Here is a 23,697-nt window from a genome sequence, read left to right as displayed (position 1 = left end):
AATGGGGGGGATCTCATTGAAACCTATTGAACATTGAAAGGCCTAGAGAGAGTGAACGTGGAGAGGATGGTTTCCTACCGTGGACAACTCTAGGACCACAAGGCACGGTCTCAGAATAGAGTGATTTCCATTAGGAACAAGAGCAAATCTGCGGATGCTGGAAATCCGACCAAAACTTAATTAGTAATAGTTTATCTCTGGCCTACAGTAAATATGTGAGAAAGAAACTGAAGATGGTGAAAACAAAAGATCAAACAGTAAATGCCTCATGGGATCTAAGTAGCTTCTAAGTGAGGCAACCAAACACTTAAATCTACCATGAAAATTAACTTACGGTACAAAGTTAAGTAACTGTCAAACCTATAAATCATACATTCCAAAAACACTACATCACCAGCTTTATAATACTTAACACTATCCTAGAGTGGGAAAATAATGTTTGATGATGAATTAGGATCTTTATTTCCCTGCACTAACCCCAGGACTGTTGAGCGCAAATATGGCATCTTCCCCCTGGCTCTTGTTGGTGCTACTGCACACACAGAAGTTGCTGTCGACCGGTGCTCTGAAGCTGTGGCTGGTGTCTTGATCAGTATCCGGATTAATGCCACTTCCAAAGACAAAACTCGCCAAGGCATGGTAGTGTGCTAACAGCACCATGGCATGCACCAGCTCAGCCAGAGACCAACTGCTCTCCCCCGTTTTGAGCAATTTCTGAAAATAAAGAAAAGAAAAACAATTATTTCTATTTCTTGTGTACCAAAGCTCTTAATAATGCACCTACCTTCTTCACAAAGATCATGCTGCAGAGCTACTGGTGATAAACTTTTAAATTATTTCAGGAAATAATACGTGTGCAATTAAAAGTACAAAGTCAATAAAGTGAAATGTTTCAATGTCAAAAAGCAGTTCCTCTACCAAACTATTATTAGAGATTCTGATAATTTACAGACATAAAAATTGTAAAGTACTGAAGATACTGGAAGTACAAAGTAAAAAGCAGTGTGATGGAAACTATTTGGTGTAATTACTCAAGTATGAGGTTCTAAGGGTTTGTGTATTGTTGGGCTACAGAGTGCGGTCCATGTCCGGTGCAGTGTTTGCAGGAGGAAGTGGTGGCTGTGGTTAGTGGTTGGTTCTTTTGGTTGTTCAGGATCTCCTTTTGCAGCTGCAGTTAGTTCTCTGAGGCAGATCAGAGGTCGTTCTCATTAGGCACAGCTCCCTCTTGAACAGATTTCCTCCAAGTGCATCAGGTGCTTCATCTTCTCAGTTTTTAGAGGTAATGTTGAATTTCTTCAGGCTGGTTTTGAAGTGTTTGTTTCCCTTGCCCACCAGGGGCTCACTGACCTTCCTTCAACTGGGACTGAAGGAAATACTCAGCGCGTTAATGACCAACAGAATTCTGATTTGCAAAGTTAACCTGAAATGTTCACTGCTTCTTTCTCCACAGATGCTGCTGGATCTACAAAGCATTTCCATTTTTTTAATTTTTCAATCACATTGAATGTATTGCACACTGATAAAATCTGAGAGCTTATAAATTTTAAAGTGATTAAGATCTTTAAAATGACTCGGGCAAGGTTATTGGAAAACAAGATCTATGGGCTCTGCTAAGGGCCAACAATGTTTTAAGCATGGAGCAATGTCTGTGCCGGGTGAACTTTGAGAAAGGGGCTTCACACTGAGGAAAGGGCAATAATGCAGATTTACAAACGTTATTCCTGTTTCTGCGTGGCGAGGTAATCAAGCAGGAAGAAATGTGACCAGACGACTGACACTGTAGAACGCACATGCTGCACCATGTGGGACCTTATTCATATGATATCCACCAGTTTACTGCGTTCGGTGCTCGAAATGTGGGGTCTCCTGTACCACAGGAACCAAACACATTCAGTGGCCAGTCTGAGAAATACTGGATTAGGTGACCCTTAAACTTCTCACTGCCTGCCACTTCATTCCAATCTACTTCAACTTTGACCTCTATCTGTAAAACAAATGAGGCCCAATGCAAGAACAAGCAGCAATGCAGAAATATTGCTGCCTCTCAGCTGTTGGTGACTTTGCCTTCTAACTGTGCTCATTTGGGTTTTATGTTCCCTTGTCATCTTTTTCATCCAATCACCCTCAGTAATCTGTCAAAAAGGTGATCTTGAGTACAGTTTTTGCCAAGTCAACAGAGCCTCACCCCATCACAAATGTTCCTTTTGCCCTATCCAAGCCTTTGTTGTACTACTTGCTGTGTAAAACTAACTTGTAATCTCTTTCTCAATTCAGACAAAGGGTGTTTAACTCTGTTTTTCTTTCCAATAACACAGCTTGGCCTGCTTAGGATTTCCAGCACTCTGTTATAGTCAAAGTCATACAGCACAGAAACAAGCCCTTCAACTCAACTCATCCATACAGATCAAGAGGGGGATCTAATCTATTTCCTTTTTCTCACATTTGGCCATTATCCCTCTGAACCCTATATTAGCATTATATCTGTCTTACTGGCAGCTTGTTCCATATATTCATCATCCCTGTGTGAAGAGTTGCCCCTTCGGTTCCTTTTCAAATTGTGCCCCTACTTTAAATCTCTGCCCTATCATTTTGATGCTCTTTTCTCAGAAAAGAAATTGTCTGCATTCTCCTTATCCATACTCCTCTTGATTTTATCCCACTCTACAAGGTCACCCTCTGTGTCTTGTGCCTCAAAGAATGAAGTCATACCTAACCAGTATCTCCCTATAACTCAGGCCCGGGTCCTGGCAACATTCTCCTAAATCTTCTGTCATTCTTTCCAGCATTGGCAGCTCCGGAGCACGTTTCAAGAAGCAGTTTGATTCACGTTAGACTAAGTTACTGCCAGACAGACAAAATAAAAAAGCAGGCAGTGATTTTGGAGACTGAACTTTATTCTGCTCTTATACACACAAGAGACTCTGATGCTGGAAGCCTGGTGCAACACACACAGAATATGGAGGGACTCGGCAAGTTAGGCAGCATTTACAGGAGGAATAAACAACTGACATTGCGTGAAACAACTTCATCGGGACTGGAAAGGAAGGGGGCAAAAGCCAGAATAAGGAAGTCGGGGGGAGGGAAGCAGTACAAGCTAGCAGGTGTCAGGTGAGATCAAGTCAGTGGGAAGGTGGGTGGGTGGGCAAGGAGAGCTGAACTAAGGTTGGGAGGGGATTCGGGGAAGGAGGTAAACGGCTGAAAGATGAACCTAATAGGAGAGCACAGTGGACCATGGAAGAAAGGGAGACAGGACTGAGGCAAAAGATCACAGAACAATTGATACAGGTGATTGGAGGGCGTGTAGTCTACTCATCTCTTTTTCTCCAGCCCTGCTAAAGGGTCTTGGCCTGAAACGCCAACTGTGCCCTTTTCCATAGATGCTGCCTGGCCTGCTGAGATCCTCCAGCATTTCTGTGTGTGTCGCTTGGGTTTCCAGCATCTGCAGATTTTCTCTTGTTTGTGAGCCAAAGATTATAGCTCACTTGGCTCCCAAACATTTAGGTAGAACAAGGGATGAAGTCCAGTTGGCAGATTTTGAAATCAGGAAGAGAATAAGAAGCGAGATAAACAGTCAATCTCCAATGCTGCACTCAGATATAGAAACAGGGTAATGCTGGAGCTGACGCATAGCCAGGGAGACGGGCAGAAAGGCAGGCACAAGATTAAAAGTAGATAATGCTGGAAATATTCAGCATGTCAGGTAGCATCTGTGGAGAGGGAAATAAAGCTAACCTTTGACCTTACATCAAAACTGGGAAAGAGGAAGTAAGTTAGGTTTCAGCAGCAGGTTTAGTGAAACCAGCAGTACTGAGAATTTGAGAAGGAGTATGAAAAACAAAGGGAATATTTTGGATGGGATGACTCCAAACCAGTAAGATGTGTTTTCTGGGCAGAGGGTCATTGAATTTATGGAACATTCTGCTTTTTTGGGCAATGGAGGCAGGTACTTACAAACATCTTAGTAATAACTAGACAAGCACTTGAATCACTAAGGCATAGAAGACCAGAACCAGGAGCAGGCATATGCAATATATTTGTGTGTCTAACTAACCAGACATCAAAACCAGCCAATGTTTAAGGCATCTACAATGAACTGAACATAAAATGCCAATGTTACTTGTTATTAATTTACTTTGAGCTAATCGCATACAAAACACAGGGAATTTTGAGGGAAAGAGAAACATAAACAAGCAAGAGCGGTTCATAAAATCTCAGGAGATAGTCAGCTCTTTATAAGGGAAGATAAAGTAACTATCTCATGAACATTTGATCCTAATCACGCTACATCTTCTGTACTTCTGAAATAGAAAACATTTGTTGCTCCTAAACAACAGGCACACATTTACAGAAGGCCACAAGGCCTTATGATTATTCAAAAACAGAAGGGTCTTCATGACCTTTACCTTAATGTGCTCCTTAGTGATCAGCCACGGTCTGTGGGCAAGGATTTTGTTGACTTCATTGAGGTTTTGCAGTTTCTGGGGGATGTATTCCACACCACCTAGCCATTCACTGTCTCCACCCACCTGCAAGAACTCATTTATATGCATGTTCACCAGATAGGAACACTGGTGCCTGGCAGCAGCCTAGAGTGGAAAAAAATCACAAGTAGGAGAGAGAATCAGCAGAATAACAGTCTGAAAGCGACAATGTAGGACTTTGAGAGTACTCGCAAGTGTTTTTATTAAATGAAGCATTGTGCTAAATTCTGTACACCATGGTGAATACCTTCTGTCATTGGACTGAAGGTAAACAGGATCTTAATTCCACATTTTGAGATGTCATAATGTAATGGCAGTAATTCACCAAGTGTTACCATTTTTGCAGTCAAATAAAGAATTTCAATCCCAATATGTTCATTCTTGTACAGTACCTTGACCAAACACTAGAGGAAAATTTAACACTGAAAGCTTTCAATGTTACAAGAAAAAAAAGTTCTTATCTTTTTAATAACAGATTCATTTACATCATTTAAGACTAGAAAGCAATAGCAGCCCATCTTCCATAAATAAATACGATGACTGACAACTCTGAGCACTCCAAAATGAAGGCTAATCTGAAAATTCAAGCTTTTCATAATGCCTCAAAGTGAATATTTTGTTAAGACATGTAAAGAAATGCTGCAGTCAATTCACCTTGGCTTTCCCATAATGCATGGGTATTGTTTTGATTAAAACAATCTAACGTTGGATTATAATCTGTGCCCTTTTAGCAAATGACTTGCTTTACAACCCTGCCTCATACTTTGACAACAAGATCAATTTTACACTTTAAATTTTGATTACGAAACTAAAATGTTTGGATTTGAAAGATGAATTTGGCTGAAAGCAAATACAGCATCTAGTCACCAAATCTTGAGCATGTGGATTTCTCAGAATAAATGCTGCAAAAATACAGATAACAGTGGGTTCTGGTTAATTGGGACACATCAGGACTAGTACATTTTGGTTTAATTAAGCTGCTGCCCCAATTTGCCAAAGTTTCGTGCAAATAGTTAAGTGTAAAAAAACCTAATATTTAACTGAGTAATAAATTGTGCATTTAAATGAAATATAGAACAAATTAGAACACTACCAGTACTACCACAGTACTATAAAACTGTGTGTTAGTTTCTAATAGTAATTTCCAGAGGGATTCATCCTGACTTTGCTGGCGTGTTCTTTTGATTAACTGTAAATGAACAAAATCAGCACAGACACTTAGTGTAGATGGTGGACTGCCTTGACACAATGCTTTTGACGAATGCAACCTCCACATCTTCATTGTAAAATTCAAGAGTTCAAATGTGAGCTGCAACTAAAATAAATCCCCTAAACCCTCTTAAAAGGAAGAACTTAAATTTATGTCACATTTGTTACTAACACAGGACATCCTAAGGCACTTTATTTTCTGTTTGAAGTGTTGATACATTCGATATATAGGACAATTAAACTAAACTAATCACACTAAAGTGAATATTAGCCAACGGACTGAAGAGGATCCATCCAGGGAAACAAATCCGAGATCTTTTATGATCATTTTTGAGGTTTAGTGGAGGCTAATGGGAAGCGGGGGTGGGGTAGGCTGCAGGTAGTGGGTGGGGTATCCCTGGTGTCATGTTCAGAAGACAGCTACCCCAACAACCTCAGTTCTCCATTGGAGGCACAAGACATTGCAGATGCTGTCATCTGGAGCAAACCTAGATAATAGTTAGCTACATGGTATGGTCTTTGTTCCAAAACACATCTCCATCCTTTCTTTGCTGCATCAGTCAGTATGTTGCTGTTGCCTCCTGTCACCCTCGTTCCCATCTTCCATCCTGCCCTCAAATTCACTCGGACCACTTCTGACACCACTCCCCCTTTTTCTGGATCTCCAGATCTCCCTCTGAGGCGACAAACTATCCACTGAAATATACAGTGCCTTGAAAAAGTATTCAGCACCACAACTACTTTCACATTTTACTGTCTCACTTTCTAAATTTAAAATATATTGCAGTAGGATTTTTCAGCTAATCTACAAAACATTGTGCATCATGTCAAATCAAAAGAAAAATTCAAAAACCTGGCAACAAATTTACTAAAAATTAAAAACCAAAATTGCGAGGCTGAAAGAAGTATTCATCCCCTTTCTAATTACTGTGCTAACTTCCCTCAGGTGTAATATTGCCTTACCAACTCACCCAATTTTTTTATGTAGAAAACTGGAGAATCACCTGTTTTCAATTAATTCATAAGAATACCCCCTCTCTCTATAAGGTCCAACAGTACGGTAGATTTTCAACAGACCAAACCAAACTGAAGACAAAAGGGCATTCAAGGCATGTCAGGGAAATGATAATAGAGTAATACAAATATGGGGAAGGGTACAAGACCATCTCAAAGGCATGGAATGTATCTTGGAGCTCAGTGCAGTCCATTGTGAAAAAGCAGAAAAAATATGAAACCACAGCCACACTGCCTCGGTCAGGCTGCCTCTCTAAACTTAACTGCCACAGAAGAATTGCACTTGTAAGAGAGGCCACTATGACACCAACAGTCACTTTGAGTGAGCAGCAGAAGTCAGCGGCTGCAACTGGAGAGGAAGTTCACGGCTCCAAAATCTCTGAGGCCTTGCACAAAAAGCATATTTATGGAAGAGTGTCAAGTAAAGGTCCTGACTTAATAAAAAACATATTCTTGCCCGTAAAGGCTTTGCAAAGCGTCACGTAGACGGAACTGTAATGATGTGGAAGAAGGTCTTGAGGTCGGATCAGATTCAAGTGGAACTTTTTGGCCTCAACACTAAGCGGTACCTGCGGCATAAATCTAACATTGTGCGTCAGCCAGATAGCACCATTCCTACTGTAAAGCATGGTGGAGCTAGCAGTAGGCTGCAGCAATGCTTTTCAGCAGCAGAGACTGGAAATCTGGTCAGGATCGATGGGAAGATGAATGCTGCTGAATACAGAGTGAACCTGGATAAAAACCTGCTAGCCTCTAGCAGAAAGCTTAAACCGGGGAGGAAGTTTGTCTTTCAGTAGGACAATGACCCACAGCACACTGTCAGGGAAATACTGGAGTGGCTTCAAATGAAGAAAATTAATGTCCTTGAGTGGCTCAGTCAGAGTCCTGACCTTAACCTGATTGAACATCCCTGAAAGACCTCACGATTGCTGTCGACTGCTGATCCCCACCCAACCTGACACAGCTTGAGCAATTTTGCAAGGAGGAATGGGAGAACCTTGCTCCATGATGTTGTGCAAAGCTAATAGAGACTTATTAGCTGTGGGAAGTGGTTCAACTAAGTACTGAGCAAAAGGGGGGGGGGGGGGGGGGGAGGAATGAATACTTTTGAACTGTTGACATTTCAGTTTTTGAAATTTTAGTTTTTCATGCTTAACAATTTTCCCTGTTTTGGGGCTCCACTGTGAAAAAAGGAGGATGTGATTCACAAATCAAAATTCTCAGTTAAATCGATCAAAAACCCTGGTTGTAATTTTTCATTTACATGAATGAAGGGTTAGGGTCCAAAGATTTTTACAACGTACTATATATAAACTCACAGCGACCTTGACGACACCTCCTCCCACCCAGCCTCTTAGACAGATCTCATTGTGATGCCTCATCTTCCCACTCTTTCCATGATCTCCTCGCTCACTCATCATCCTTTGTCCCTCCGCACGCCTCCCTCTGCTCTGGTGCTTTCTCCTGCAGCTCTCCCTTTCTCCACCACCAATCCCATGTTACTCAGTCCCCCACTTGAGTGCACCTGCTTAGGACTAAAAACATAACCCGATTCCGTTTAAGATCGCCTCACGCAAACTGGTTCCAACAGCCTATCACCTCGCCCTTCCTTAACCAGATTTGAGCATCTGCAGGCTTGTGGCTCCACTATCACTTCACAGCCTTTGTCCACCTTCACCCTCCCCTCCGCCAACCTGGCTCCATCAAGACCAGGGGTTCCCAACCTTTTTTATCCCATGGACCAATACCATGAAGCAAGAGGTCCAGGGATCCCAGGTTGGGAACCCCTGGTCGAGACTCTTGTCTTTCTCCTTTCCTTTTCTGTTCCTGCTCGTCACTCAATGGCCACCATCTCCCAGCTCCACCTCTCATCTGCCAGTCCTGCCTGCCCCTTTCCCTCTCACTTCTTTACACTGGCTAACTTCCCCACACACTCTGTCCTGATGCAAGATCTGACCATCCCTCTGCCCCTTCTGCTACTCCCTTGGCTGCTGAATTCCTCCAACACCACACACAAAATGCTGGAGGAACTCGGCAGGCCAGGCAGCATCTGTGGATGCTTCTCCAGTCCTGCCAAAGGGTGTCGGCCTGAAACGTTGACTGAACTTTCTCCCCATAGATTTCCAGCATCTGCAGATGATCTCGTTTGAAATTGCTCCAACAGTTTGTTTTTTTGCCTGTTATTTGCTAACGTCACAGTCTGCACCGAACTGAAAAGCTTCCAAATCGTGTTACGGCATGATTGTTTTTAAAACTTCAAAACATTTATTTTCATTATGGCAACGCTCAAGCATGAAGTAGCAAGTGAAACCACATGGTAATATAACAATGAACTTGACAATTTTAACATATTGTCTAGTTTGTCCTATTGTCATTGACCAATCCTCCGCACAATAAATTTTTTCAAAGTATGATTAAAAAAAATAAAACTGATGCACATTCTACTTTACCATTATTGCCAAGTAGTGCCTGTGTTCAAAGGGGAGTGGTCCATCCATACGTAGTATGTAATACTGGGTGTGGAGAAAAGACTCCAGGTACTGAGGGTGTAAGCCCATGATTTTTGTTGTGTTGTCAGGGTGTCCAGTGGTGGAGTATTCTTCAAGAAATAACAAGCTGGTGTGTCCTTCTACAAGATCATCTTGTGCAACCTGTAGAAAGAAGCACCAACAACAGGTGTTTAAGAAAGCCATTTCTTCATTTCATAGACAAATCATGGGAAAACAAAGTTTAAAATAAAGTTTAGAAAATAAAGTTTCATGACCATGAAAAGAATACTGCATTTTCACCAAAAGGAAGAGGGAGAGCTGGTAGAGAGTGGGCGAAGAGAGGAAATGATAACATTTATGAAAAAAAAACCGACATCATTCTGGCTCAAAATTGACTTTTAGTAAATCGAACAGACTAAAGACATTGCTTTAATCAATAACAGCTCAAACATCACCACTTTATACAAGCTATTTATCAGCTCACAATTCATAACCCAACCAAACCTGGTTGGTGATATTCAATGTTGACAATCAGAAGAGGGTTTTGCATTTGCATCATCTCTTTAAGACAACTCAAAGCAATGAAATACGTGTGGAAGGGCAGTGATTTTGGGTAGTGTGTAAATACAGTAGTTAATTTGTACACAACAAACTTCCACAAAAGCAAAGTGACAGTGTCCTGATGATTATGAGAGTAATTGATAAATGCTGTTCTGGACAATTCCTTTCTTTCATAGCCCACTGAGGCAGAACACAAAGCTTCATTTTATTCCTCATCTGAAAGGCAGCATCCATTATTAAGGACCCCCAGCACCCAGGGCATGTCCTTTTCACACTGTTACCATCAGGTAGGAGGTACAGAAGCCTGAAGACACACACTCAGTGATTCAGGAACAGCTTCTTCCCCTCTGCCACCCAATTCCTAAATGGACATTGAACCCATAAACAATAACTCATTTTTAAATAAATATTATTTATGTTTTACAGTATGTATATAGAATGGATTAAAATAGTGCAACTGATGTATTTATTTATTTTTCTTCTATATTATGTATTGCATTGAACTGCTGCTGCTAAGTTAACAAATTTCACGAAACATGCCAGTGATAATAAACCTGATTCTGATTCTGCAATGGTGTGTTGCACGTACAGAACTTCCTCACTACAGCTTAAGAAGATCTACTAAGAAATCTGTGCTTTCTGGGATGGGAATTAAACCTAACCCTTTCTGTCCAACTTCCTCTTGGGACGGTATTTCATCTCTGAAGATTGCACGCATTAGATATCAGGTTTAATCAGCCCTCACTGGATCCCACTGAAAAATATAATCATCGTTCAGCCTTCCTTTCCTCAGCCAAAACCACCCATATCTCTAGGATAATTCTCAAAGTAGTGAAAACACATGTTCTAAATGATCAGATAAAAGGAACGTTCTTCAGATAGTTAAACACATTTATCTGCTGCACCTACATATTTTCTTTTAACATCTCCAGTACCAAGTGTTTTTAGAAATCTGTTTTTGTCAGTGAGGCATTTGTCACCTAGATGGAGATCTCCACTAAAGCTGCTATTGCTCCTTCCTCCTCAAAGGAACATCCTTGTTCACAATACCACATCTTGCCCCAAGTGACCTGGATCTTCCACCTTCATCATCACCTTCACTGCTCTCAAGACTCATCTTTCCTCCTCAATCTGCACTTCACACCTACTCTCATTTGCAGTCCCATCCACACTGTCAGTTTCTACCACCAACAAACCCCCCCCCCCCCCCCCAAACACAAATCAGAAAAACATTTCATCCCTCTGGCCTGATGAGAAATTGCCATCACTGTAACACTTGTTGGATGTTGCCCAATTTCCCCTAATCTCTTTTACTTTAAACTTCTCAATGCTTTTGGCCCCTACTCCAACATTGAAATGAGCTGGCTTAAAAAATGCCACAAACATCATTTATTGGTGACAAAAGATTATTTGTTGTTTTTATTGTGGCCTCTGAATGCATTATCTTCATTGGCTTGCTCAGTCAGATACCCTGGTTTCATTTTAACCGGAAGCTCACAATGACCTTTCCTTGGGCTCGACTATATCGACACACTCTGCCTTGGAGTCTTTTTCTTATACCAAGCTGCACCTCTCTACAAGTATTTCAACATCTGTCCAACACCCGGTCTTATTGAGAACTGAGGTTATCCGGTGATACACAACCATCATCTAGGGACATGCGTCGTGTCTCCGATGACCATTAGCAAAACCTTTTCTTGATGCACCATATGTATCCAATAGTCAGAGAGTCGTACCAGACAGCACACCCTCAGAAGAGAAGGATATTCCTTTAGAACAGAGATGAGAAGGAATTTCTTCAACCAGAGGGTGGTGAATCTGTGGAATTGATTGCCACAGGTAGCTGTGGAAGCCAAGTCACCAGGCAGATTTAACCCGGAAGCTGACAGCCTCTTGATTAGTAAGGGTGTCTAAAGGTTACAGGGAGACGGCAAGAGAGTGGGGTTGTGAGGTTAAATAAATCAGCCAGAATCAAATGGCATAACAGATTCGATGGGCCAAGTGGTCTCATTCCGATCCTATATCTTAAGGTCTACCATTCTATCTCTATGCGTCATGGCAACTGCTCTACACAAGAGCACAGGAAATTGCAGAGAGTTGTAAACACAGGCCAGTCTATGACAGAAACCTTCCCTCTATTGGCTCTGTCCACAGTGGCCACAACCTTGGTAAAGCAGCCAACATAATCAAGGAACCCTCCTACCCTGGCCACTCTCTCAGAAGATAAAGGTAGAGAGCACATATCATCAGGCCGAAGGAGAGCTACTATTGCCTGCTGAAAGGCCCCTGGGATGAACCTCTTATACAACTAAGATAAGCAAGCTCTCACTCATCTCATCATGGCCCTTACGTTTTATTTATCTTTCAGAACTGCACATTCTCTGCAACTGTACACTACATTTTGCACTCCTACTATGTACTATGCACCCTTTGTACTCAGATTGGGTATGATCTGTTTGGATAACATTCAAAACAAAGGCTTTCACTGTACCTCAGTATATGTGACAATAGTACATCGATTCCATCCTTTGGCCCGGCCCCAGCAGCTCTGCATCTCTGTCAGTGGCTGTGTACTGGTCCCTGCTCAGCCTCAGGCTGAAACATACCGAATATAACCTCTGCAGTGGAAAAGTGACTCTGCCCCATTACTGCCAATCTGTACTTCTGAAACTCTTCTCCAAGTCATCACCTCTCCAACTCTCTCTGCCCCAGCCCTCAACACCATCGAAACTCTGCCCCTATTTCTAGGCAAGCCTGCTTCTCATAAACCTCTGTTTTTATTGACCAATTTAATCCTATTTACAATGAACAATTAACCCACCAACCGGTACGTCTTTGGATTGTGGAAAACTCATGCGTTCACAAACTCCAGACAGGCAGCAGTGGGAACTGAACCCAGGTCGCCGGTACCATAAAGCGTTGTGCTAGCCGCTACGCTAGCGTGCCACCCTGACTTTGTGCTAACACAAGCTTATACTTCCAATACCTGCAACTTTAAAAGTCACAGCTTGTGTATAAATCTTTTCAACATCCTGATTTTCTCCCACACCTGCAATTACCTCACCACATCCACCGTTTGCAAGTTTTAACTGATATATTAACGTAGGTCATTAGTATTATAACAAAAAGGCTCTAAGCATTCCATCAATCCATCCACAAATTTGTTCTTTTGCTTTCAGTGTTCCCACAGAAGCCTGGAATCTTGTACTTTATATGGTAGACAAGCGGCTGGTTACCCAGACCTATTATTTTCCAACACTACTCATCATTGTACTGTTATGATCGCAGCCCCCTCCTTCTTGAGACTCGCAAGATCACTATTAATTCGGGTCTTGGACCCAGGAAATGAGAGAGAATCCTCAAGGTTTTGGAATGTGTCCTGGCCCCTCAGCAAGACAAAGCCCCGGATAACGGCCATTGTCTCTTGGAGACACCTTTGTGGAATGGGGTCTGGGCTACGTGCAAGCCCTCAGGGCAACGTGGGCTGGGTGACGGGGAGAGATTGCATCATCCCAACCTGATTGACATCTGAGACCCCGTGAGTCCAGATAAAAGAGGGGCTGTAGAGCCAGCCCCTCAGACGCACCAGAAGAGATGCTAGCGATCCCGTAATAGCGGGCAGCCATTTGAAGGAAGCCACGTGTGTTCGGTTCCCGTGCCTGGAAGCCGGTGGCTAATACCACAGAGACGATTTTCTTGAACTAACAACGGGGAACCAACTCCCCCGACACATCGGATCGGCCTCATCAAAAGACCCGGGCAAGTTTCTCTTCTCACAAATCTCTCTCTCTCCCCAACAAGTGAAAACCCAGCGGTCCCCAAAGGCTAAAGCCTGCATGAACTGAGAGACTTTTATATTTCCATCGGACAATATTTTATCCCCTAGACAAATGATAGAGCCATTTCTTATTGATGATTATTACTATACCCGCGCTTTAGATCGAGTATAGACCAGTATATTAGCAAATCCGGCCCGCGGTGGAATTATCTTTGGCCCGCGAGATAATATCTAATTACTATTAAAGCTGGCCCCAGTAATCGAAGCGCCTATGGCGTATGATATGGCTAATGCTGAGTTTATTCAGGTACCAGGTTTTCAGGGTTTTTAGTGTTTATTCAGCAGTCTTGCTCGGCAGTCTTCTTCATGAGAAATGGAATTTGTAAAGTGAAACACTTTGTAGTTATAGCAGAGACTGAGACACATGAGAGCAGGCTGAAAAAACGGAGGCAACGAAAGCTGCGTTCGCACGCGTCCGACTGATCCGGCCCGCATGAAGCTGCATTTTGCTCAATCCGGCCCGTGACCTAAAATGAGTTTGACACCCCTGACGTATGTTATCTGAATGTTTGTATTAACCTTAGTTTTGTGCCCCTTTATAAATAAAGACTTTTAAAAATAGTACCATCAGACCTCTCTATCTTTGCTGGTAAGTGACCCAGTTACGGGGTACGTAACAGTACAAACACAGAGGCCTTAAAATGTTTATTATTTTAAAGTGTTATAGAACTTATACAAAATTACCTCCTTTTCTGGTATGAAAGCAGTTGGTCCACATGCCAGAGGTTGAGGGACTAGTGCCCCATTTTCCTGTTAAGAAGAAAACACATCAATTAATTGCTGAAGCTGCTATCAGACAGCCAACCTGGAAATTCTAGTGCACAGATTATGCTGGGCTGGAACAGAGTGTACGCTACAGTAACAGACACAAAATGCTGGAGGAACTCGGCAGGTCAAGCAGCATCTATGGTAAAGAATAAACGGTCGACGATTTGGGCCGAGAAGGAATGGGGAAGATGCCAGAATAAAAAGATAAATGGGTGGGGGGGGTGGAAAGAGAGAGGTCAGCTGGAGGGTGATAAGTGAAGCCAGGCGGGTGGGAAAAGGTCAAGAACTGGAGATGAAAGAATTTGATAGGAGAGGAGAGTGGACCAGAGGAGAAAGGGAAGGAGGAGGGGACTCGGGGAAGTAGCTGGCCTCTCTCCCCTCCCCCCACCTTTTTATTCTGGTATCTTCCCCCTTCCTTCTCAGTACAGGAAAAGGGTCTAGCCCCAAAACATCGACTGTTTACTCTTTTCAATAGATGCTGCCTGGCCTGCTGAGTTCCTCCAGCATTTTGTGTGTGTTGCTTTGGATTTCCAGCATCTTTCTCGTGTTTATGTATACTACAGTAACTGGCACACTACTTCATTGTGATGGGAGACCAGATGCTCATTCTCTCCCCTGGTCCTCATCTCTGGGAAGCAGCTGGGAGGGAAAGGTGCAGCAGAAAAGCAGAAGTTGGGTTGAGATGAGGTGAAGTGTAAGTGTTATCTGGAGCACAGAGCAGTACGTTGCCATGGAGAGAAGGGTGTAAATACCCAAGGACAGGCATTCCCACTACAGCATGGCTGCAGCTTCTATCAACTGTTCGTGGAGGAGCACTGCACAGGGAATACCACATCACAAGGTAGAAACCACATCCGGGTCACAGGGTGACTGATGGCCCGCTGACTTTTCAGAGCGATGCACGATGACTGGCGGTGTCCTTTATCAGGAGCCACCCTAGTTCAGGGAGTAGTAGCTTAATGACAAACTCTTTGTTCCTCTCCACGCCCTGTGGCAGATCTGGCACCAACCTTGCCATTTCTTTAGCATATTTCGTCTGTTTTGTTATGAGCCAAGTTGCTAGCTCGACACTCAACCCAGCATGGATGGAAAATGTGCAAGGAGCCGCCCGGATTTGAACCCGGGACCACTCACCTTGAAAGTCTGGTGAGGATGGCACTACACCACCGCCTGGCAGAGCTTAATGTCAAGGAACCAATTCATTCATATACAATTTTATTATGCTGAAAATTAAATAGCTGACTGCAACTGTACTTCACTTCCAGGTAAGACTGATTATAATTATTTGTATTGGCCATAAATATTTCTTCATTTGCATTAATTCCATCTTTTAATCATTAAGAATGGACTTGCAAGTTCCTTTTGAGGAAATCTACCTGTATATAATGCTTTAAAATTACTCTGACTTATTAAAGCAAGCCATTCTGAAAACCAGACAGTAGAGACAGCAATTTCAAAAGTGGAAACTTATCTTTAGAATATGATCCTCAATTATTGATGGGACTTTGAAATTTTGTTCTATAATGCATTAGTTGTACAATACCCTCTGTAGAAACATTGTCACTCATCAAGAAAGCAAAATTCCCTGTACAACGAGAACTCTTCTGCCAGTGTGGATGTGTGAAATTATACACCTGGGCCTGACAGCAAGCAATGACTTGTTGTTAGACCAATTTAAGCACCAGGCCAGATTGGAAAGGTCAGTTAAGGGCCGAATGGGGCAGCCGGTTCCGGGCCCGAGAGAGAGGAACGACCCAAGCTTTAGCCGATTTAAACACCAGACCAACTGAAAGAGTCAGGTTGTCAGGCTGGAGGAGAGGGACAGGCCAATGTTCAGCTTGCTGCTCGGCAAGGCTTACTTGACTGTGCTGAACTGAGGCTGTGGCCCGCAACTAATGGGGTCCTGGATCGGCAGAAGTGACGACTGTCTTCATGGCTGTGAACTCACTTTCATGAACTTCTGTTCTGAACGTTATCTCCTTACTTTTACTGTTTGTGGGATTTTTTTTACACTTTGGGTGTTAAGTGGTCCTTTTTTAAAACAGGTTCTATCGGGCTTCTTTGTTTTGTGGCAGCCAACTCCTCTCTCATGCCTCTGCAATTTCCTTTACTCCACTGTAATACTGATACATATGACTTTAGCTTCTCCTTCTTGAATTTCAGGGTGAATTTGATCATATTATCATCACTGGGCCCAACAGGTTCTTTTACCTTAAGCTCTCTAATCAATTCTGGTTCATTGCACAACACCCAATCCAGAATAGCCGATCCCTCAGTGGGCTCAATCATGATCTGCTCTAAAAAGCCATGTTGTAGGCACTCTAGAAATTCCCCTTCTGGAAACCAGCACCAACGTGATTTTTCCCAGTCTACCTGCAGATTGAAATCCCCTATGAATATTGTAACATTGCCCTTTTCACATGCATTCTCAATCTCCCATTGTAATTTGTAGACCACATCCTTACTACTATTTGGGGGTCTGTATACAACTCCCATCAGGGTCTTTTTACCCTTGCATTTCCTTAGCTCTATCCACAATGATGCAACACCTTTCGACCCTATGTCACCTCTTTCTAATGATTTAATTTCACTCATTACCGGAGCAATGCTGCCCCCTCTGTCTACCTGCCTGTCTGTATCCTTGAACATTAAACTTCCAGCTATAATCTTCTTTCAGCCATGATTCAGTGATGCCTACGACATCAAACATACCAATCTGTAACTGTGCTACAAGTTCATCAACCCTATCCCGTATACTGCACACATTCAAATATAACACCTTCAGTCCTGTATTCACCCTCTTCCATTTTATCCGCCTTTACGTTGTAACTCATCCTGTTGATTGCAATTTTGCCCGAATTGAAAAGCATGTTAAAGAAGGGACGTGTCAACCTGGTCAGATGGAGAAGGAGGCAGCATGGATGAAAAGCAAACATTGACAAATACCCACTGGGGTGAAAAGCTACTCAATGTACTGTAAATGTCAATGCACTGTCATATGATCAATTACACTGGACTGCAAGTACTTTTGAAAGTGTTTCCTCAAATTTTTTTGGAAGCTGAACACAAATATAATTTCAGACTACTTGTATCATGCAGGAATTTGGAGAAACAAGAAATTAACTTTCACTGAATATAACTACGCTAAAAATTGTTTAGTTGACGATTTTCAAGTGTCTGAGGCTTATTACTTAGGTGCTCAACAACAATCAGCCAGCATTGATGGATTCTGGTTGTCTCGATACCATTGCTCCAAACCTTTTACCATGCTCGTCATGGACAGCACCAAGATTTGCAAGGATGTTTAAATAGGAATGCAGAAATTGAATCTGTAGTGACATGTTGTACTTCATGGTGTTGTCTACTCAAAGCGTGTTGTCAACCAGCTGCACGTAGTTTGGTGCTCTGTAATTACCAAGAAATTTATCAACAACATCCTTGAATGCCTTTCATCCGATTTTATTCGGTCCCACTAGTTCTTCGAATTGCCTGTCATTGATGACCAGTTTGATTTGTGGACCAACAAAAATGTCTTCCTTAACCTTGGCATCTGTCTCAAATATTGAAACCTCTTATGGAAACGTTTGTACCTGGTGACATCCTTGCAGTCTTGAACCCAGTAATTCTTCTTTTGCTGTGACAAACCCCCAAGTGTCTGACCAGGTCATTTTACTCAGATCGAGTAATCAGATGAGGCTCACTTGACATAAAGGATTCCAAATCTGTATCAGTGTCTGTGTCGTTTTCCATTCTGGGCTCATGCATCATGACATCCTTCGTCTGTCTCCTCCAGACTCCATGTCTCTGGCAGCTTCGGTAGTGGAAGACTACCGTCAAGCATTTCATGGCTGAAGGGAGATTGGAGTGTTCAATGGACTTCCTTGTTTTTAGCAGAGAAATTGGACACACCGGCCAGACGGAAGTGCCGGTCTGTCACATGATCCTTCTGCTCTCACCATATCATCAGGACAGTGAACAGCATTGGCTTCAGAGTACCTCAGAGCCACACTCTAAGCTTAACAATGCATGTTGTGTAACAAATGTCAGGAGCCCAGGCTTTGTCTCAGTCACCTATTTTACACCCAAAGTAGAGCTCATCAGCTATCTTAATAAGAGGGGATGCTCTGTCTTTGAGATTCAAGCGTATATTCACCACAAATATAACAGAAAGTATCACTGGTGAGACATTTTGCTATCAACAAATACTCCTAAAAATACAATTGCTTTATTATAAGAGTACACACAATATGCTATGTGTGTAGAGCATGTGCATCAATATGATCGCAAACTGATATACATGTCAACACAATGCACAGAACGAGTGTGTGTGGTGCTTTTCTAGCCTTTCTAAGACCTGTCCTGCCATGCTGCACCCCCCCCCCCCCGCCTAAGCAAGAAAACTTCTCAGCTTACAACATTTTAATGGCTTGAATTATGAATTGAAGTAATAAATATAGACAATTTTTAAAAAGATGGTGCAAGATAGGGAAATTTCACAGTGAGTTTCACAATCAGCAGCTCAAATACATCCAAAAGTATTCAGAAAGCAAAATCTTTGACGTCCAGTATTATATGTAATTTATGCTATCTTTTGGTGCGGGGTGGAGATACGTCTCTACCAAACGAGGTTTAAAGGTGTTTCTTCCCTCCATTAGCCTGCAGGTTACTCTTGAGCGAGGTTTAACACCTGCTTAACCCCCCCGATCAGGGTCACGTGAGGCCACGGGAGCAGGTGGTGGATGGTCGTATGAGCAGATGACGCATATCAAAAGTCCTCGTTATGTGACCACTGACGCCAGGCAGACAATCTCTGCAGAGCATTGACAGTGGATGGGGGTCACCTGTCCTGTAAAGATACTTCCCAGAAGACAATGGCGAACCACATCTGTAGGGAAATTTGCCAAGAACAATCATAGTCGTGGAAAGACAATGATTGGCCACATCACACGTCAGGGCACATAATAAATGAACGATGCTATCTTACATTTGTCATCTTTGAAATATACCATGCTACACAAAAACAACACACACAAAATGCTGGTGGAACACAGCAGGCCAGGCAGCATCTATAGGAAGAAGCACTGTCGACGTTTTGGGCCAGGACTGATGAAGGGTCTCGGCCTGAAACATCAACAGTGCTTCTCCCTATAGATGCTGCCTGGCCTGCTGTGTTCCACCAGCATTTTGTGTGTGTTGTTTGAATTTCCAGCATCTGCCGATTTCCTCGTGTATGCTACACAAAAAGCTCATTTTCATAGCTCCCCCAGTAGGTCGTCCCTCTCAATAGTATATTGAGAGCCTTATGTTTGGCTATGACAATAAACTTGAACCAGTATGATTGGTTCACTTACGTTCATGGTAAGTTTTTGAATGACTATTAGAAACCAGTGCTGAAAATCTGCAGGAACGTTAATAAAGTAACCTGAGATTTTGAAAAAAAAGAGGCTCTCCTATGGTCATTATTCCTAATCTCAAACTCTGGTTATGAACATTAATCATAGGAACAGGAATCATTATATTCACATTCATACACCGCATTTACAATCTCAAAACCACTCCAGGGCAACTTTAAAGTGTATTTGAAATGTTGTACAGTTGGCGCGTGGCCTAGTGGTTAAGGCATCAGACTAGTAACCTGAAGGTCACTAGTTCGAGCCTCAGCTGAGGCAATGTGTTTGTGTCCTTGAGCAAGGCACTTAACAACACATTGCTCTGCGACGTCACCGGTGCCAAACTGCATGGGTCCTAGTGCCCTTCCCTTGGACAACATCGGTGGCGTGGGGAGGGCAAGGCCTGCAGCTTGGGCAACTGCCGGTCTCCCATACAACCCTGCCCAGGCCTGCGCCCTGGAAACTCCAGGCGCAGATCCATGGTCTCTCGAGACCGACGGATGCCGCCACCACCACAGAAACCAGGCAGCAATTTACACAAATCAAGAACCCACAGATTGGAAAGATATGGATAAACCCACCATCTGTCATCAGAAAAATGTTCAGCAGGTTATGAAACATCTGTGGAAAGAGGGAATCCGCCATGGGGCCTAAACATGCAACCACAGCAAAATGTTCTGTGCTGGTCTGACACGGATTTAGCAGCCAAAACTTGAATAGATTTGATGTGGATCATCTCGAACACTTCATCAGCTGAGATAAGGCCAATGTGGTTATGGTCATAAGTTTTCAAAAGTTCACTCCCAGAGCAATCTGAAATATTGATACAAAAGCATCCCTCACCCTTACAAGTCTAGAAACCTGCCTCATTTCTATTGTCTCTTCAAAATGCACCTCCTAAAATCACTTCATTTTCTGTGCAAGCTTTCTCTAGGTAGCTGTTCTATGACAAACTACTCTACACCCACCTTCACCTTCCTAGCCTTAAGCCATTGGCAGGAAAAGCCACACTTCGTTAGCAACCACCATTCAATTAGTGTTGTCATTATACAAAATTTTATAAGCTTAAACACGTCAGGAAAAAGTCAACTTCTTCCACAACATAAATGATCCTAGCCCAAGGAAAAAGAAAAAAAAATCCCAGTTATGGGATGAATTTATCTCTAATGTCCCTTGTCTGGATCACAACCTGCCACATACCACTTGTTAACAGAAAACAAAACTTCTTATTTGGGATACACACAATGTCCTCCTCTACCTAAGGAAGTGGCCATTGAGTGTACGGTCATGGTCTTCTGCGGCTGTAGCCCATCCACTTCAAGGTTTAAAGTGTGTTTTCAGAGATGCTCTCCACACCACTGTTGTAACACATAGTTTCTTTGAGTTAACATCCCTTTCTGTCAGCTTGAACCGGGCCTGGCCTTTCTCCTCTGACCACAGAACTGCCGCTCGCTGGATGCTTTTGTTTTGTTTTTCACACCATTCTCTGTAAACTCTAGAGACGGTTGAGCTGGAAGATCAGCAGTTTCTGAGTTACCCAAACCACCCCATCTGGTACCAACAATCAAAATCAGTTTGCTGTCTCAGAGGGCAATCGGTGAGGTTTGGAGTGGAGTACGTGGCCTGGAGATGGATCGACACCACTTCTCATCGATCTCGCTGATTGAAACATCAGGCAAAATCTAAATCAACAAGATTGAGAGCGGAAGGCAGGCAGGCGTTCAGTGCCATCTGTGTGCACCCTCTCGCTCACTGCTGCTGGAGGACGATGCCAGAGATTTGGGTCTCAGGCACGGTTTAATTGACATGGTTTGTGGACTGAACTTGTGTTATATGTGTTCCTGGTTTTAAAATAAAACTGCTATTTTGATCGAGGCACACTGGCTCTGCAGCCAACAAACAACACAACACTAAATTGAAATGAAGTGAACATTCCTGGACTGTTCCAAGGATTCTATGGTTTGTTGTTTGAGATTCTGCATTTTTCACTCATTTTTTTGCCATTTGTGCGGTGTTGTTTTGTGTGTTGGATGTTAAATGTCTTCTTTGAACGGGTTCTATGGTGTTTCTTGTTCCGTGGCTGTCTGTGGGAGGACAAATCTCAGGGATGTATACTGCATACGTACTTTGATCATAAATGTACTTTGAATCTGATGCTTGGTCTGAACAACAACTGAGCCTCTTGACCACACCTGCATTGCGTTAATGCCACATAATAGGCCAATTAGATATATGCATTACAGCTGTACCATATAAAGTGATCACTGAGTGTACATTCATAGTAAATCTCTCATGAACAAATGGCCTGTTCACCCACTCTCAGATGACAGGTGCACCAATTCATTACTGACATGCTCAAAAGCCTATTTGGCAGTTGGCATAATTTCCACACTTGGGGTCCCGATCCCACCCTTTTCCCACCATCTCTTGGTCAGTCGTAAAAATCTATCCAGAAGCCAGAGTTTGAAATCCGTAAATGGCTCACCCATGAAGCTTCTATTTAGAAATTCAGAAATTCTTTGCTCATTTTACTTTTAACTTTTCTCCTTCATCCACTAAGCATCTCCAATTAGATCGCTTTCATTTGCAAGTTAAGGACCTGAGTACTAATTGCTACAATATATGTTTTCTGTCACAAAAGTTATTGCCAAAAGTACAAAATAACATCAGTCTAAAAATCTGGCCTTGTCATCATCAGAGTAAACACTTGGGATTCAATAACATCCACCCATGCTCCAGGGTTACAGATTAGAGGGTTTCCATTACTCTGCCGTAAAACCAGTCTAGAAAGGTGCATGTTCAGTGAAAAGAATAAGCTTGCTTTACTTTGTGGAAGGGCCAGAAATGGGAGGGTGGGGAATCTCTACCCTGGTTCAGCTCCACAGCACAAGCTTTGTAGAACAGGTCAAAGTAACACTGCATGTTCAAACCTGCAATACTGCATTAAATCATGTCATTAAACTTTAATAACTCACCACGTGTGAAAATAAATTATACTTTCCACACATTAAAATAAATGCACACTGATAAAAACAAAAACCGTAAAAGTTTCTGCAGATGCCAGAAATTTTGAGCAACAAAACCAATTGCTGGCTTGCACCATGCACCAACACTTGAAGGTTTAGACCAGGGGTGTCAAACACATTTTAGGTCACGGGCCGGATTGAGCAAAATGCAGCTTCATGCGGGCCGGATCAGTCGGACGCGTGCGAACGCAGCTTTCGTTGCCTCCGTTTTTTCAGCCTGCTCTCATGTGTCTCAGTCTCTGTTATAACTACAAAGTGTTTCACTTTACAAATTCTGTTTCTTATGAAGAAGACTGCCGAGCAAGACTGCCGAATAAACACTAAAAACCCTGAAAACCTGGTACCTGAATAAACTCAGCATTAGCCATATCATACACCATAGGCGCTTTGATTACTGGGGCCAGCTTTAATAGTAATTAGATATTATCTCGCGGGCCAAAGATAATTCCACCGCGGGCCGGATTTGGCCTGCGGGCCTTGAGTTTGACATATATGGTTTAGACTGTCACCATGTACGTTTACTGAGAAAAAAATGTTTTTACCAAAAAGTATAAAGTAATATCATTCAGAGTAACAAAAATCAAGCTGAAAATGTAAGTGAGTAGAACACATTTATACATTAACTTCTATACAGAAAATAATGTCCGAGTGAGCATCTTACAGGTGGGATGTCAAGAGGAAGCCAAGCATAATCTCAGAAGGTGGGTTTTTCTTATTGCAAGAGCTTCATCAAGTGAAACACCGGAGATTCCAAAAAGCCCATCAAAAGCTGAAAGTTTCTGAAAGCACGGGAAGTGACAACAACACAAGTGGGCTAAGGAATAACCGTGAGGAAAATTGCATCAGTCTGGTCACCTCTCATATTATTCCCAGCGACCACAACGAGATCACCATCATAACTCTGCATCGTCTTTCACATAG

At 42.6% G+C, this 23,697-nt stretch overlaps 1 protein-coding gene across 2 annotated transcripts in view; it reads right to left on the bottom strand.

Annotated features, from left to right (window-relative positions):
• LOC140726653 (sestrin-3-like) overlaps positions 1 to 23,697 on the bottom strand; it is a 128,241-nt gene that overhangs the window by 48,402 nt on the left and 56,142 nt on the right. The window contains exons 2-5 of one of the 2 annotated variants that reach the window (XM_073043312.1): positions 14,277 to 14,342; positions 9,155 to 9,355; positions 4,404 to 4,586; positions 478 to 714 (exon numbers count right to left, since the gene is read on the bottom strand). In XM_073043312.1, the coding sequence (XP_072899413.1) occupies positions 478 to 714; positions 4,404 to 4,586; positions 9,155 to 9,355; positions 14,277 to 14,342 (687 nt within the window). The remainder of the gene's footprint in view (positions 1 to 477; positions 715 to 4,403; positions 4,587 to 9,154; positions 9,356 to 14,276; positions 14,343 to 23,697) is intronic. The other variant, XM_073043313.1, reaches the window with a different exon arrangement.

The sequence above is a fragment of the Hemitrygon akajei genome, chromosome 4, assembly GCF_048418815.1.
Source record: "Hemitrygon akajei chromosome 4, sHemAka1.3, whole genome shotgun sequence".
Taxonomy (NCBI): Eukaryota; Metazoa; Chordata; class Chondrichthyes; order Myliobatiformes; family Dasyatidae; genus Hemitrygon; species Hemitrygon akajei.
Note: the sequence above shows the minus strand (reverse complement) of the source record. Positions and strands in the feature narration are given on the sequence as shown.